A 13,142-nucleotide genomic window follows, 5' to 3' on the forward strand; every position below is an offset into this window, starting at 1 on the left:
TTATGATTCTTTGCTTCCCGCTGGATATGCCTATGGCTGGAGATTTAACAGCCTTTCTCTTCGTTTTCCAGAGGGTCCTACGGTTCGCTCTGATTTGGTGTCCCCTGATCTGAGCTCCTGAAGTATCCCTCCTCCTTCATTTCCCCTCCAGGGCAACTTTCTGACCCTTTCAGGGTCACTAGACGAAGAAAAAACCAAGCTGGAAAGCCGAGCACTGACTTTCCCAACTTTTCCCGACTCTGCCAAACAGGAAGTCCAAAGACCAGGATGCTTCAATAGCGGCCCTCAGCTCTTCTGCATTGTTCGGTCTCATGTCTCTCATCTTTCTCTTGGCAATGCCCCATAGAGTCTCTATGGGGTTCAGGTCAGGTGAGTTTGCTGGCCAATCAAGCACAGTAATCCCATGGTCATTGAACCAGATTTTGGTGCTTTTGGCAGTGTGGGCAGGTTCCAGGTCCTGCTGGAAAATGAAGTCAGTATCCCCATAAAGCTCGTCTGCGGAAGGAAGCATGAAGTGCTTCAAAATCTCCTGGTAGACGGCTGCATTGACCCTGGATTTAATGAAGTACAGTGTACCAACACCAGCAGATGACGTGGCTCCCCAAATCAACACAGACTGTGGAAACTTCACACTGGACTTCAAGCATCTTGCAGTGTGTGTGTGCCTTTCCATTCTTCCTCCAGACTCTGGGTCCTTGGTTTCCAAATGAGATGCAAAAGTTGCTGTCATCAAAAAAGAGGACTTTGGACCACTGAGCAACAGACCAGGTCTGTTTTTCTTTAGCCTAAGCAAGATGCTTCTGACGTTGTTTGTTGTTCAGGAGCGGCTTGACAAGAGGTCATCCCTGCTGCTTGTGCACCTTTTTCTTCCACACTTTTCCCTTCCACATAACTTTCTATTAATGTGCTTTGATACAGCACTTTGGGAACATCCAACTTCTTTTGAGGCTTTCCCTCCTTATGGAGGGTGTCAATGACGGTTTTCTGCACAACTGTCAGGTCAGCAGTCTTCCCCATGATTGTGATTCCTACTGAACCAGACTGAGAGACCATTTAAAGGCTCAGGAACCCTTTGCAGGTGTTATGGCTTAATTAGCTGATTAGAGTGGGACACTTTGAGCCTAGAATATTGCACCTTTTCACAATATTCTAATTTTCTGAGATTTGGGGTTTTCATGAGCTGTAAGCCATAATCATCACAATTATGACAAATCATGGCTTGAACTATCTTGCTTTGCATGTAATGAGTCTATCTCATATATTAGTTTCCCCTTTTAAGTTGCATTACTGAAATAAATGAACTTTTGCACGATATTCTAATTTTTTGAGTTTCACCTGTAAATGTAATAAATAAATAAAGTTGTACCTTTCTGCTGTTTCTGTAATGTATTGGGGTTTTTGCTTGTACTGATTCACGTGCCTGTATAAATGCTGCACTAATGGTTGCTCATTGGTGTGTATGTGTAACAGCTACTGACCAAGCCAGACTTGTTGTCTCCAGGACTATCATTGGTAGATTTGGAGCAGGAATGGCTTCCTTCAAATCTATTGGCTGCCACCTAGTGGCCAAGCATATAAGTAGCTGTGTAGCAGCCACCATTTCAGTTCTGTTTTGCTTGACTTCAATAAAGCATGTTACTGTTTGGAACCTTCATTTTGCTTATTGCCTGCAACAAACCGACTACACAACACTGGCGACGAAGGTGGGATGAAGGCCACAACACTCCTCTGTGTGTGCAGGCCTGTAACATTGGACATCACTGAGAACTTGGTCGCACCAGCACAGCTGGAGTCCGTTACTTACGCGAACCTGAAGAAACGGCTCAGCAACCATTTTCAGCTGAAGCTGTCGGTGATAGCATGGAGGCATTCCTTTGAACAGCGAGAACAACAACTCGGTGAGATGGCTACAGAGTTCATCGCGGCATTGAGGCAAGCGTCGTGTCTTTGTCAATTCATGGACTTGGAAGAAAGAGTTTGTGACCATCTTGTTTGTGGACTCAGGAGCAGAGAGCTCCAACAAAAACTTTTCACGAAGGAGACTCTCTTGCTCCAAGAAGCCTTGAAACAAGTCATGGCAGACGAAGCCACCGGCGGGGCCGTGAAGGCATTGTGGCCTGCCAACAGCACACCACATGCAGAAACTGTCCACCATAAGGACACCAAGCAACTAGAAGACATCAACTCTGACCATGAAGTTGACAAGATTCAACGACACCAAGACAAGGAACAGAGACCTCATTACAAGGCAGTTCCCTTCCTTCAATGTTTTCGCTGTGGCAGCCGCCACCAACGAGCAGACTGCAGATTCAGGACAGCCATGTGTTGGTCCTGTGGGAAATCCGGCCACATCGCAGCCATCTGTAAAAGTCACCAGAAGGACCGCCAACCAGACAAGTCATTCAGCAGAAGTACCAGGGCCCTGGGGCAGCATAGAGTAGGGTTCTGCTCCAGTCACAGGAGTGTCTGACGCATGGGAGCTTGCCACCCCCTCAAACAAAAACTTCGACTTCAAGTTGAGCTGCAAGGCATTCCTTGCAGAATGGAACTGGGCACTGGTTCAGCTGTATCCATTATTTCCCTTGAGACCTTCCAGCTCATGTGCAACCACAGCAAGAGATGGGCCAAACTTCAGCCATCTGATATCATTTTAACGGACTTCCAGAATTCCTGAATAGCCGTCAAGGGCGAGTCCACTTTGGTCGTAAAATTCAAGGGGTTTTGGGGGGGCCTAGATGTCATTGTGGTGGAGGGCCAGAGAACAAGCCTTATTGGGCTTGATTGGTTTGATGCTCTGGGCATTCAAGTAACCAGGATCCACTGGACACAAGCAGTGAACTTGGTGTCAGTATGCGAGGAATTTACGGATGTTTTTGACACAAGCCTGGGAGAGTACAAGGGCCCTCCGATAGCCTTTAAGCTTGATCTCTCAGTAATGCCAATTGGGGTCAAGCCCCATCATGTGCCTTTTGCATTAAAGCACAAAATTGATGCAGACCTGGACAAGCTAGTCAGTTAGGGGGTACTACAGCCCGTAGATGGTGGGAAGTGGGAAACTCCTATTGTTACACCACTTAAGGCCAATGGGGAGATCAGGATTTGTGCTGATTACAAGTGCACCATTAACTGGGCACTGCAGCAGCATGCGTATTTGGTGCCAGTCATTAGCCACATTTTGGCATTGCTGCAAGGGGGTAGCGTGTTTGCTAAGTTAGATTTGGCACAGGCCTATCAGCAGTTACCAGTGGATGAGGCCACAGCAGCCGCACAAACAATTGTGACACATAGGGGTGGGCTTTTAAGGTCAAGCACCTCCAATTCGGGGTTAGTGTAGCCCCAGGAATCTTCCAGGGAGTAATGGAGCATATGCTCAAGGGTATTCTGGGGGTCTGCCCCTATTTTGACAATGTACTCATTGCCAGAGTGTCCACTGAGGTCCTGGAAAGGCAGCTCAAAGCTGTCCTTCAGCAGTTCCGCATAGCGGGACTCAAGCTGAGGAAGGACAAATGCAAAATTGGCGTCCCTTCCACTGAATTCCTGGGGTTCCATATTGATGCCGAATGCATCCATCCTGCAGAGTCCAAGCTGAAGGCAATTCAGCTGGCACCAAGCCCCAGATCTAAAGGAGAGCTCCAGGCATTCCTGGGTCTCCTAAATTTTTACCATGTATTCCTTCCTAACAAGGCCGCAGTGGCAGAGGCGTTACACTGGCTCTTAGACAAGAACACCCCGTGGAAATGTACCAAGGTTCAGGAAAACAGTTTTAAGGTGGTAAAATCACTACTGTCCTCAAATTCAGTGCTCATGCACTTTAATGAAAACTTGCCAGTTTGTATTGCGTGTGACACATCCCCTTATGGGGTTGGAGCTGTACTAAGCCATTTGTCAGCTGATAGGACTCAGTCCCCTATTGCTTACTATTCAAGGACCTTGTCCTCAGCTGAGCACAATTATGCTCAGATTGACAAAGAGGCCTTGCCCATTGTGGCCTGGGTTAAAAAATTCCACAACTATTTGTATGGCCGCAAATTCACGGTCTTTACTGGCCACAAGCCATTGCTAGAACTATTTACCACAGACAGGCAGATGCCTCAAATACTTTCCCCCAGAATGTTAAGGTGGTCCATTTTTATGTCAGCCTACAGGTACAGGCTGATCCACAAACCCAGCAAAGACATGGGCAAGCAGACGGCCTTAGCAGGTTGTCATTGCCAAACGTGGAGCCAGATCCAGCTCCAGCTGGTCACATCTTGTCCATTCAAAATTTGCCAAAACTTCCTCTCCATGCAGGGGATGTCACTGCGGAAACAGCTGCAGACAAAATTTTAACCAGGGTGCTGTCCTGGGTTCACACCAGGTGGCCGGAAAATAGCCTGGGAACAGAGTTCCAGAGCTATTTCACATGAAGACATGAGCTTTCAGCTCATAAGGGGTGCATTCTTTAGGGAAGCAGGGTTATTGTCCCCAGTTCATTAAGGCACAGAGTGCTCCAGTCTCTGCATGAGGCCCATCTGGGTATCGTCCAGAAGAATGCACTGGCACGGAGCTACCTTTGGTGGCCAGGGTTAGATAAGGCTATCGAGGCCCAAGTACATGGGTGTTACACGTGTCAACAGTCCAGACCAGAGATGCCACAGGGAGGGACCACCGATGGGAGGAGACTCATACACCATGGTCAAGAATCCACATTAACTTCACTGGGCCCTTTCAGGGACAGCTGTTTTTGATAGTGGTTGACAGCCACTCTAAATGGTTGGAAGTAATTCCTATACCCACTGTGACTGCTGCTAGGACCATCCAGGTGCTTAGGAAGCTTTTTGCAATGCATGGACTGCCAGACGTCTTAGTCTCGGACAATGGGGCCCAGTTCACAGCGTCCAAATTTCAGGCCTTCTTGAGGGCCGACCTCATAAGGCATGTCATGTCGGCTCCCCTCGACTAACGGGCAGGCAGAATGCATGGTGCATACAACGAAAGAGTCACCAAAACACATTGTTTCAGGGGATTGGCACCATAGGCTGGCTGATTTCTTGCTATGCCAGCACACTAAGCCATGCACAGCCATGGGCAAAAGCCCTGCAGAGCTTTGTTGGGGAAGAAGAGTAATCACAAAACTGGACTGGTTGCACCCTGACCGAGTAGCAGCTGACACTGCACACCCAAAGGCTCCGTGGGGGTTGCAAGTGGGTGATAGATTGTGGGCTCGGAACTATGGGCATGGGGCTTTGTGGGTGCCCGCTAACATTGTTAAGGTCTCAGGACCCCTTTCCTATGAGGTGGTCCTGGAAGGGGGGTGAGTTATTCACCAACATATTGATCAGCTGCGTCGGCGGTTTGCTGAACAGTCACTAACTGAGGACTCCCCAGAGGGTCCACAACAAGAGCTGGCAGCCAGCAGTCTAACAGAGCAGTTCACATGCTCTGAGGATTCTTTCAGACATTGCTACGGTGATGTGGCCGTAGATGGACCCAGTCCAGAAATCCAAATTGTGTTCCCAGAAGGGGAAGGACAAACCGAACTATGCAGCAGCCCCGCTGACCCCACTACCACTCTAGACTTTGGTTTGGGCCAACTAGGAATGGCAAGCCAAAGGAACTTGAATCAATTCAACTCACTGAAACCCAAGAGTCCTGGTCTACCCAGCCTGGCAGGCAAGCAAGTAGACCGGGAGCTTGCCAGAACCCCCAGGTGTTCTGAACGGTCTCATAAACCACCGAAATATCTTCAAGATAATGTTAGTAAATAATGTGTGTGTAAAATCTAGGGGGGAGGGGTGCAATGTATTGGGGTTTTTCCTTGTACTGGTTCACATGTCTGTTTAAATGCTGCACTAACTGTTGCTCATTGGTGTGTATGTGTAACAACTACTGAACAAGCCAGACTTCTTGTCTCCAGGACTATCATTGGTAGATTTGGGGCGGGAATGGCTTCCTTCAAATCTATTGGTCACCACCTAGTGGCCAAGCATATAAGTAGCTGTGCAGCAGCCACTGTTTCAGTTCTGTTCTGCTTAACTTCAATAAAGCATGTTACTGTTTGGAACCTTCGTCTCGCTTATTGCCTGCAACGAACCCACTACACAACAGTCTCCATATATAACTATGTATTAATCCATAAGTGCTGCTTTTCTCTTATTCAGACTACATAAAGTTATATAGCTATACCACATGTAGCAGAATAGTCTATTGCTTTCTTACATTGGGCATGCACCTTTGTGTATTTTCTCTTACACAGATTTCCTTTGCTCACCATAAACACTTAAGTCATATTTCTTGTCAGTCAGTCCTGCCATATTCACAGCAACACATACATAGCGACCAGTATCCGACACCTGTGCACTTTTAAGTCGAAGACGACTATGGCCCTCGTTTAGTATTTCAACTCCTCTTTCATTGGCCAATGGTTGACCATCTTTCATCCAGGTGACAGTTGGTTGTGGAATACCGTCTGCTTGGCATTCAAATGAAATGTCATTCCCTTGAGTTACAATGACATCTGATTGTATATTTTCATTGTACAGAATAGTTGGATGAACTGTTCAGAGAAACAAAGCAACACTTCAGGTTCAATGCTTTAGCCTAAAACTCCATGAGACACAGCAATAAGTGAACAGACTGCATTCCCTATTGAAAAAAATCCAGCTTGTTGTAAGTGGCGTGGAGGGTGGATTTGTATTTTAACAGTAAGGTTAACTCATATCAAACTCATATCCTGGTGACTACATTGGGCTAATCAATAGTTTCTCAGCAATGACATAGAAATTGCCAGTCATCTTCCGCTGTCTAGTCTTTTGTTTTTCAAACTACCAATCCAGTTTACTTCCCTGAAAGTTAATGGTGGCTGTTCTTCTGAGCATAAATCAATTCCTAGCTAGCTTAACTTTAGAAGGCCAGAAGGGCAGTAAGATGCTGTCACCAAGAGGGACATCTCTATTGGGGACATAAGCATTACAAAGTGCAAATCTAGTTTCTACATTTCTGTTAAAAGCAACACCAAAAATATGTGTGTTCTAATACTGTGCCTGCATATTCTCCACTTCAAAACTAATACTGGGTACAGGAACATCAGAATATCAGGAAAAGGCTTTTAAATCCCTCCAACTGCTATTAGCAAAAAGAAAATATCCAGCTATTGACTTCCTGTGACATGATTTGTTTGTTCCAAAGTTTATCTGTGAAGGTCTTACTTAATATTTGTTTCCAAACTGAGAAACATTGCAAGCAACTTACCATACACTAGCAACTTATATTCTTTCTTTGTTATTCCAGCTACATTTGAAGCTATGCATGTATAGGAGGCCGAATCTGATTTTTCAGCAACTGAAATTTGAAGTTGTCTTCCTCCAGAGAAGACCCTGACTCTCCCTGTAGGGTCAACTACCAGTGGAGAACCTATAAAAGAAATACTCTCAAATTAAAAACAAATCAAAATATATAAATATCTGTACATAGTCTTTGAAACCACTCATGGATTATTTGGATAATCAGCTTAATAACCCAAGGCATGAATTAACTTCAGTTTTTTGCACAAAGAGTTATTGTGTTCTTCTCTTTGCACAGTTAAAAAAAAAGCAATAAAAATTGCACTTAACTTCCTATATTGTCTGAACTGGGAAATAGGATTATTGATAATTCTTAATCTATGAAAATCAGCTATAAATGTACCATTTCCCATTAAAACATCTCAAAGCAATTTAAACTAAAATAAACCGTAGCAACCTAGTTAGATATAGTGACACATTAAGCTATGTTAAAACTAGGTTAAGTTTAACATCTCATCTGAACCAGTCCTGTACTTAATGTGCTATGTCTATTCCACAATCTCAACAGGTTGCTTGAGCAATATTATTTATGTCAGTAAAGGCTATTGTGCCTTCTGAATGCAGAATTAAATAAATTAAATTCTCCCTCTGTCATATAAACAGAGTGTCAGGTCCCACCCCAATCCACGTCTTAGAAACGAAGAACTCTTGGAGACAGAATTGTCCAAAAAGGAACTTTTACTAAAACATGATTGTCAGTGGAAAATCTAGACAGGATCTGAAAACTGTGTTACAGGTTGGTACTTTTAAAGTGTCCCCGAGTGAAACCCCCTCCCCTCAGTCCATTTGGTCAGTCCCGGATCAATTAAGGTTCAGGTGTCAAAACCTTCCAAGGGAATAGGGATCTTCCATGCCTTTACAACATTTCCTTTCTTCCTTTCAGATTCTAATCGGAGATACAAACCAGATCTCCCCCCCTCCCTTTCTTTGTTCTTCTCAGTTCAAAGGTTCTTCCCCTGGTCTAATGATAGCCTTCAGGCAGGCTGAAATAAACACCCTTGCAGCAAATGGATAAGGATAGCCAATTAACATCTTTTCTTCTCCTCCTTGGGAATGGCAGAATCCAGTGAGGGATGTAAGATTTTAGAACATACAGATGGGGATTTATGAATTGGATATAAATGGATTCTGACACAGAGCTAGGTGGTATTTTGGCAAGCAATTATTCCCATAATAGCACCCCCACATATTGCCTTGGTTCCCTCATAAGGCATCCAGAAATTTCCTTAAGGTAAACGTAACTAAGATAATAATTAGTCCTTTTTCTTCCATGCACATCTTCAACTTGTTTTGGGCTATCACGTGTTTCTATTAGGTTTTTATTTGGGGAAACTGGTAGCTGCCAAGACCTGCTGGAACAGTGGTCAAGGATGATGGGGCTCAGCAAATAATAGTTTCTTTGAATACCTCTTACCCATGGCTAAACCTAATAGATAAACAAGTGGACTGTGCATATGCTCCATATGATTAATCACAGCTTTGTTGCATATTTACTACATGGGGAAAGGGAAGAACAATTTGGCTGCAGGGAAATGCAAGAGACCCATTCACACTAGACTTTTTTATGTGTTCCTTCCAGACATATTTTCTGTTGGCTAGGTCAACTAAAGTGCAACCAAGTCCCACAAGCACCAAGAGTTACTCCTATTACACTGTGAACAATGAGGGATTGGCACAAATTCAAGGTGATACATTCTGTAAATTCTGCCTGAATTGTGGCATCTTTTTTTTGCAAGGATCATCTGATTTCTCTGGTTCTCTCCAGGTGCATGTCCATGCACAGACAGCACTTCTGCCAGCAATGGGAAAGATGTGTGCATATGTATGGGGGGGAAAGCAGCAATGTAGCCCATATAAAAGATGCAGCTGCTTTAATGCTTCAGAAAAATCACTAATTTGCAACAATGTGCAGAAAACATTTTTTCTCAAAGCATTTAATACTCTTACAAGACAGTATGTAACCCCTAATTTCTGTAGCCTGAAATTTTCCAGATGTGTTGGAACTGCTAATCCTGGAACGACCAGCCACAATGCAATTTGGGAATCCAAATAGGTAAGAAAACACTAGTTTGCACTCTGGCTAAGTCAAATAAGATGTAAGAAGGAGGGGGGGGAATTACCGTATATACTTGAGTATAAGCCGAATTTTTCAGCCCACTTTTTGGGCTGAAAAACTCCACTTCGGCTTATACTCCAGTGAACAAAAAAAAGAACTGTCCCTTCGTTCGGAACAGGGTGCTGAGAGAAGGGAGCGGCAGAGCCTTGCAGAGCTGGCGGCAGTCCAGCGTTGTTTCTCCCCCTCGTGTGTGCGTGTGTGTGTCAGACCCACGGGAATGGCTGGTAGGGAAGCGGCATTCCGGCATTCCCCCCCTTCCTGTGTGTCGAGCCCACAGGGCTTGACACACAGAGAAACGCAAATGCCGGACTGCCGCCACCTTTACTAGCCATTCCTGCGGGTCTGACACACACACACACACACACACACACACACACACACACCGCCGGGCTCGGCTCCTTGGCAGGAGGGGCAGCCCCCGCTGTGCCCCCCTCCCCTCCCGGCCCGCAGCGCCGCGCCACCGCCGCTTCCTCCGGGCAAGTCGGGGGGGCTTGCGGGGCGAAGGCACCGGCCGGGGGGCAGGCAGGGCGGGAGGGCAGCCACGCAGCTCAGTGCCACCCCGAAGCCACAGCCAGCCACCGCCGCCCACGTCCCGGCGGAGAGAGCCTGCCCTGTGGAGCGTGCTCGCTCGCTCACCCGCTGCCTCGCCCGCTCACTTGCTCGCTCGCCCGCTGCCTCGCCCGCTCGCTCGCTCGCCCGCTGCCTCACCCGGGACCAGCGGCGCCGCCCCAAAGCCACAGCCAGCCGCCGCTCGCTCGCCCGCTGCCTTGCCTGGGACCAGCGGTGGCGCTGCAGTCCGGCGCCGGGCGGAGCTCAGTCGCGCAGCAGCCCAGCCAGCCAGCTCGACTGAGGAGGGAAACAACGCTTGACTGCCCCCCCCACACACACACGCACGAGGAGGGAAACAAGCTTGACTGAGGAGGGAAACAACGCTTGACTGCCCCACACACACACACGCGCGTGCACGAGGAGGGAAACAACGCTTGACTGCCCCCCCTACACACACACCCACGAGGAGGGAAACAACGCTTGACTGCCGCCTCCCTAGCAGACCTCCCCATTCCTGTTAGAAATGGATCCCAGTACTTCTAATCCTGCACCAAAACAAAGATGCAGGTCATACGAAGCTGCTTTCAAACTAAAGGTTGTGTCAAGAGCAGAAAAAAGCAATAACAGTATTGCAAGTAGGGAATTTGGTGTTGATGAAAAACAAGTGAGGGAGTGGCGGAAAATGAAAGCTGAGTTGGAAAAGATTCCAAAGGCAAAAAAGCTCGATGTGGTTTAACAACTCCATATGGGGCTCTAGAGACTGAATTGCATAAATGGGTTATGGAGTGTCGTCAAAATGGTTACTGCGTAACACGCATGGGAATTCGCTTACGTGCCCTTCAAATGGCTAAAGATGACAAATTAAAAGTACCAGGCATTGAAAATTTTGTTGCGTCAGCAGGATGGTGTACTGGCTTCATGAATAGGTATGGCCTATGTTTGCGGCAAAGAACAAAGATTTCACAGAAGTTGCCAAAAGACCTTGATGAAAAAGTGATGTCATTCCATTCATTCATCATAAAACAAAGAAAGATCCATAACTATGACCTGGGAGATATTGGGAATATGGATGAAACACCTATGACCTTTGATCTTCCAAGCAACAGAACCGTGGCAAGTTTGGGAGACAAAACTGTTTTACTCAGAACCACAGGTAATGAGAAAAACCATTTTACAGTTGTTCTGTCATGTTTGGCTAATGGAACTAAGCTGCGGCCTGTCATTATTTTTAAAAGAAAGACCTTGCCTAAAAAGGTCAAATTCCCAACACGAATTACAGTGCGCCCACATGTTAAAGGCTGGATGGATGAAGATGGAACAAAAAAGTGGCTGGAAGAAGTTTGGAATGGACGACCAGGAGCAGCCTTAAAGAAAAAACCATCATTGCTAGTTTGGGATATGTTCAGAGCCCACACATCTGATGACATAAAAACATTGGCAAAGTCTTCTCAAGTTACTTTAGCCGTTATTCCAGGTGGGCTTACATATGTATTACAGCCCTTAGATGTGTGTTTAAATAAACCTTTCAAAGACTGTGTGCGAAAGATGTGGTGCGAATGGATGTCATCTGGTCAAGCCCGACTAACAAAAGGTGGAAATATGATGAAGCCTGACATAGAACTGATAGCAAAGTGGGTTCGTGATGCATGGGAAGAGATTCCAGAGGACATGGTGAAGCACGCCTTCAAGAAATGTGGCATAAGTAATGCTATGGATGGCAGTGAAGACACTGCTTTGTATGAGGACGACAGCTGTGATAGTGATGACAGCGAACTCTGTGACAATGTATATGATGATAACCTCACACCAGCTACAGCTGAAGCTCTGTTTGCAGATACAGATGAGGAGGAGGAATCCAGTTTTGAAGGATTTTGACATTTCAAGTCACTGCCACAGTAAGCTTAAATCAAAGAGGATCCAGACTATTTGAAGCCCTTTGTACTAAAACAAAAAAAAAATTAGAATTAGATGTTGATATCTGCAGTAGGTACTGCTGATCAAACCAATAATACTGATTTCTAGAAATCTAGCAGAATGGTTAATTTAGGTTCTGTTCTGTAAACCAGGGCTCAACAGAACTGAAAGGACTAACAGGCTTTGTGATTGATCCTCACAAAGTATGACTCCTTACCATTCTTCCTCCATGCCAGAGTAGGTGGTGGAATTCCATGGGATTCACACATCATGCTGATGAGGTTCCCTTCAATTACAGTCAGCTGAGTCACTGAGTCTGAACTGTAAATACTTGATGGCACTAGAGAAGACAAATATCAGAAATAAATAATCACCTCCAGTTAATACAACCTATAAAGAAATTAAATGCATCAAAATCAGCAGAGAAAGAAGAAAATGTAAGTTAAATTCTCAACACAAATCTTTGTTTCAAGCATTAGTATTCTCAGATTAAACAATGAATGCAAACGCATTTCTTAGTTTATTTAGAATATTTTGACAAATTAGGTGTTTTTAAAAACCAAAGAGATCCTTAAGTTTTAACAATTGGATTTTAAAGTGCACAATATTATTTCCAACTCTTATTTCATTTTCCCCCATTGAATTAGTAAATTCACTAGAATTTCCAAAAAATAAAGCCTTCACGATTGCTGAATATTTCCAGCTTTCAGAATTCTAGCTCTAAGGAACAGAATGACATTAAATCAGATGGACAATTTTCTTAAATTTAGACACCAAAAACTGTCCAACACTGCTTCTGATTACGGGACCAAACAAAGACTGTATTTCTTAACAGTCATTCCCATATGATTTTCATAGGCAAATAAATAGTGGCATACATTTCTAAGATTACCCTTATTGCTGATGCTTCCATCTTATTCTTGATGGCTGAAAACCTTACCCCATACTTTGACATTGTAGTTTTTTTCCATTTTCCCAGCAATGTTTGTTGCTTCACAAGTATAGCGTCCAGTGTCTGGCACCTGTGCTTGTGCAATCTAGCAAGAAACAAATCAACAAACTTATTTTTGACGATACCTTTGATACTCATCACTGTGCATTATTACTTATCCACCCAATACATTATTTTGATTTCTGTAAAGGAAGACATTCTCTGTGTGGAAAAAAATTATTTAAAGTATTATTTTTCTACTTTATTTTCTTTAATATTGAATGCCTTAATACAGGGATGAGAACCTTTT

The 13,142-nt window shown here is 44.9% G+C and overlaps 1 protein-coding gene across 1 annotated transcript in view; it reads right to left on the minus strand.

Annotated features, from left to right (window-relative positions):
• Window positions 1-13,142, minus strand: part of HMCN1 (hemicentin 1) — a gene marked incomplete at its 3' end in the record, with an annotated part of 535,761 nt that overhangs the window by 220,769 nt on the left and 301,850 nt on the right. The window contains 4 exon segments of the mRNA XM_083360257.1: window positions 6,251-6,535; window positions 7,231-7,392; window positions 12,119-12,241; window positions 12,842-12,938. Coding sequence (XP_083216383.1) covers window positions 6,251-6,535; window positions 7,231-7,392; window positions 12,119-12,241; window positions 12,842-12,938 — 667 coding nt within the window.

Source organism: Vipera ursinii, assembly GCF_947247035.1.
Source record: "Vipera ursinii genome assembly, chromosome: 3".
NCBI classification, from domain to species: domain Eukaryota; kingdom Metazoa; phylum Chordata; class Lepidosauria; order Squamata; family Viperidae; genus Vipera; species Vipera ursinii.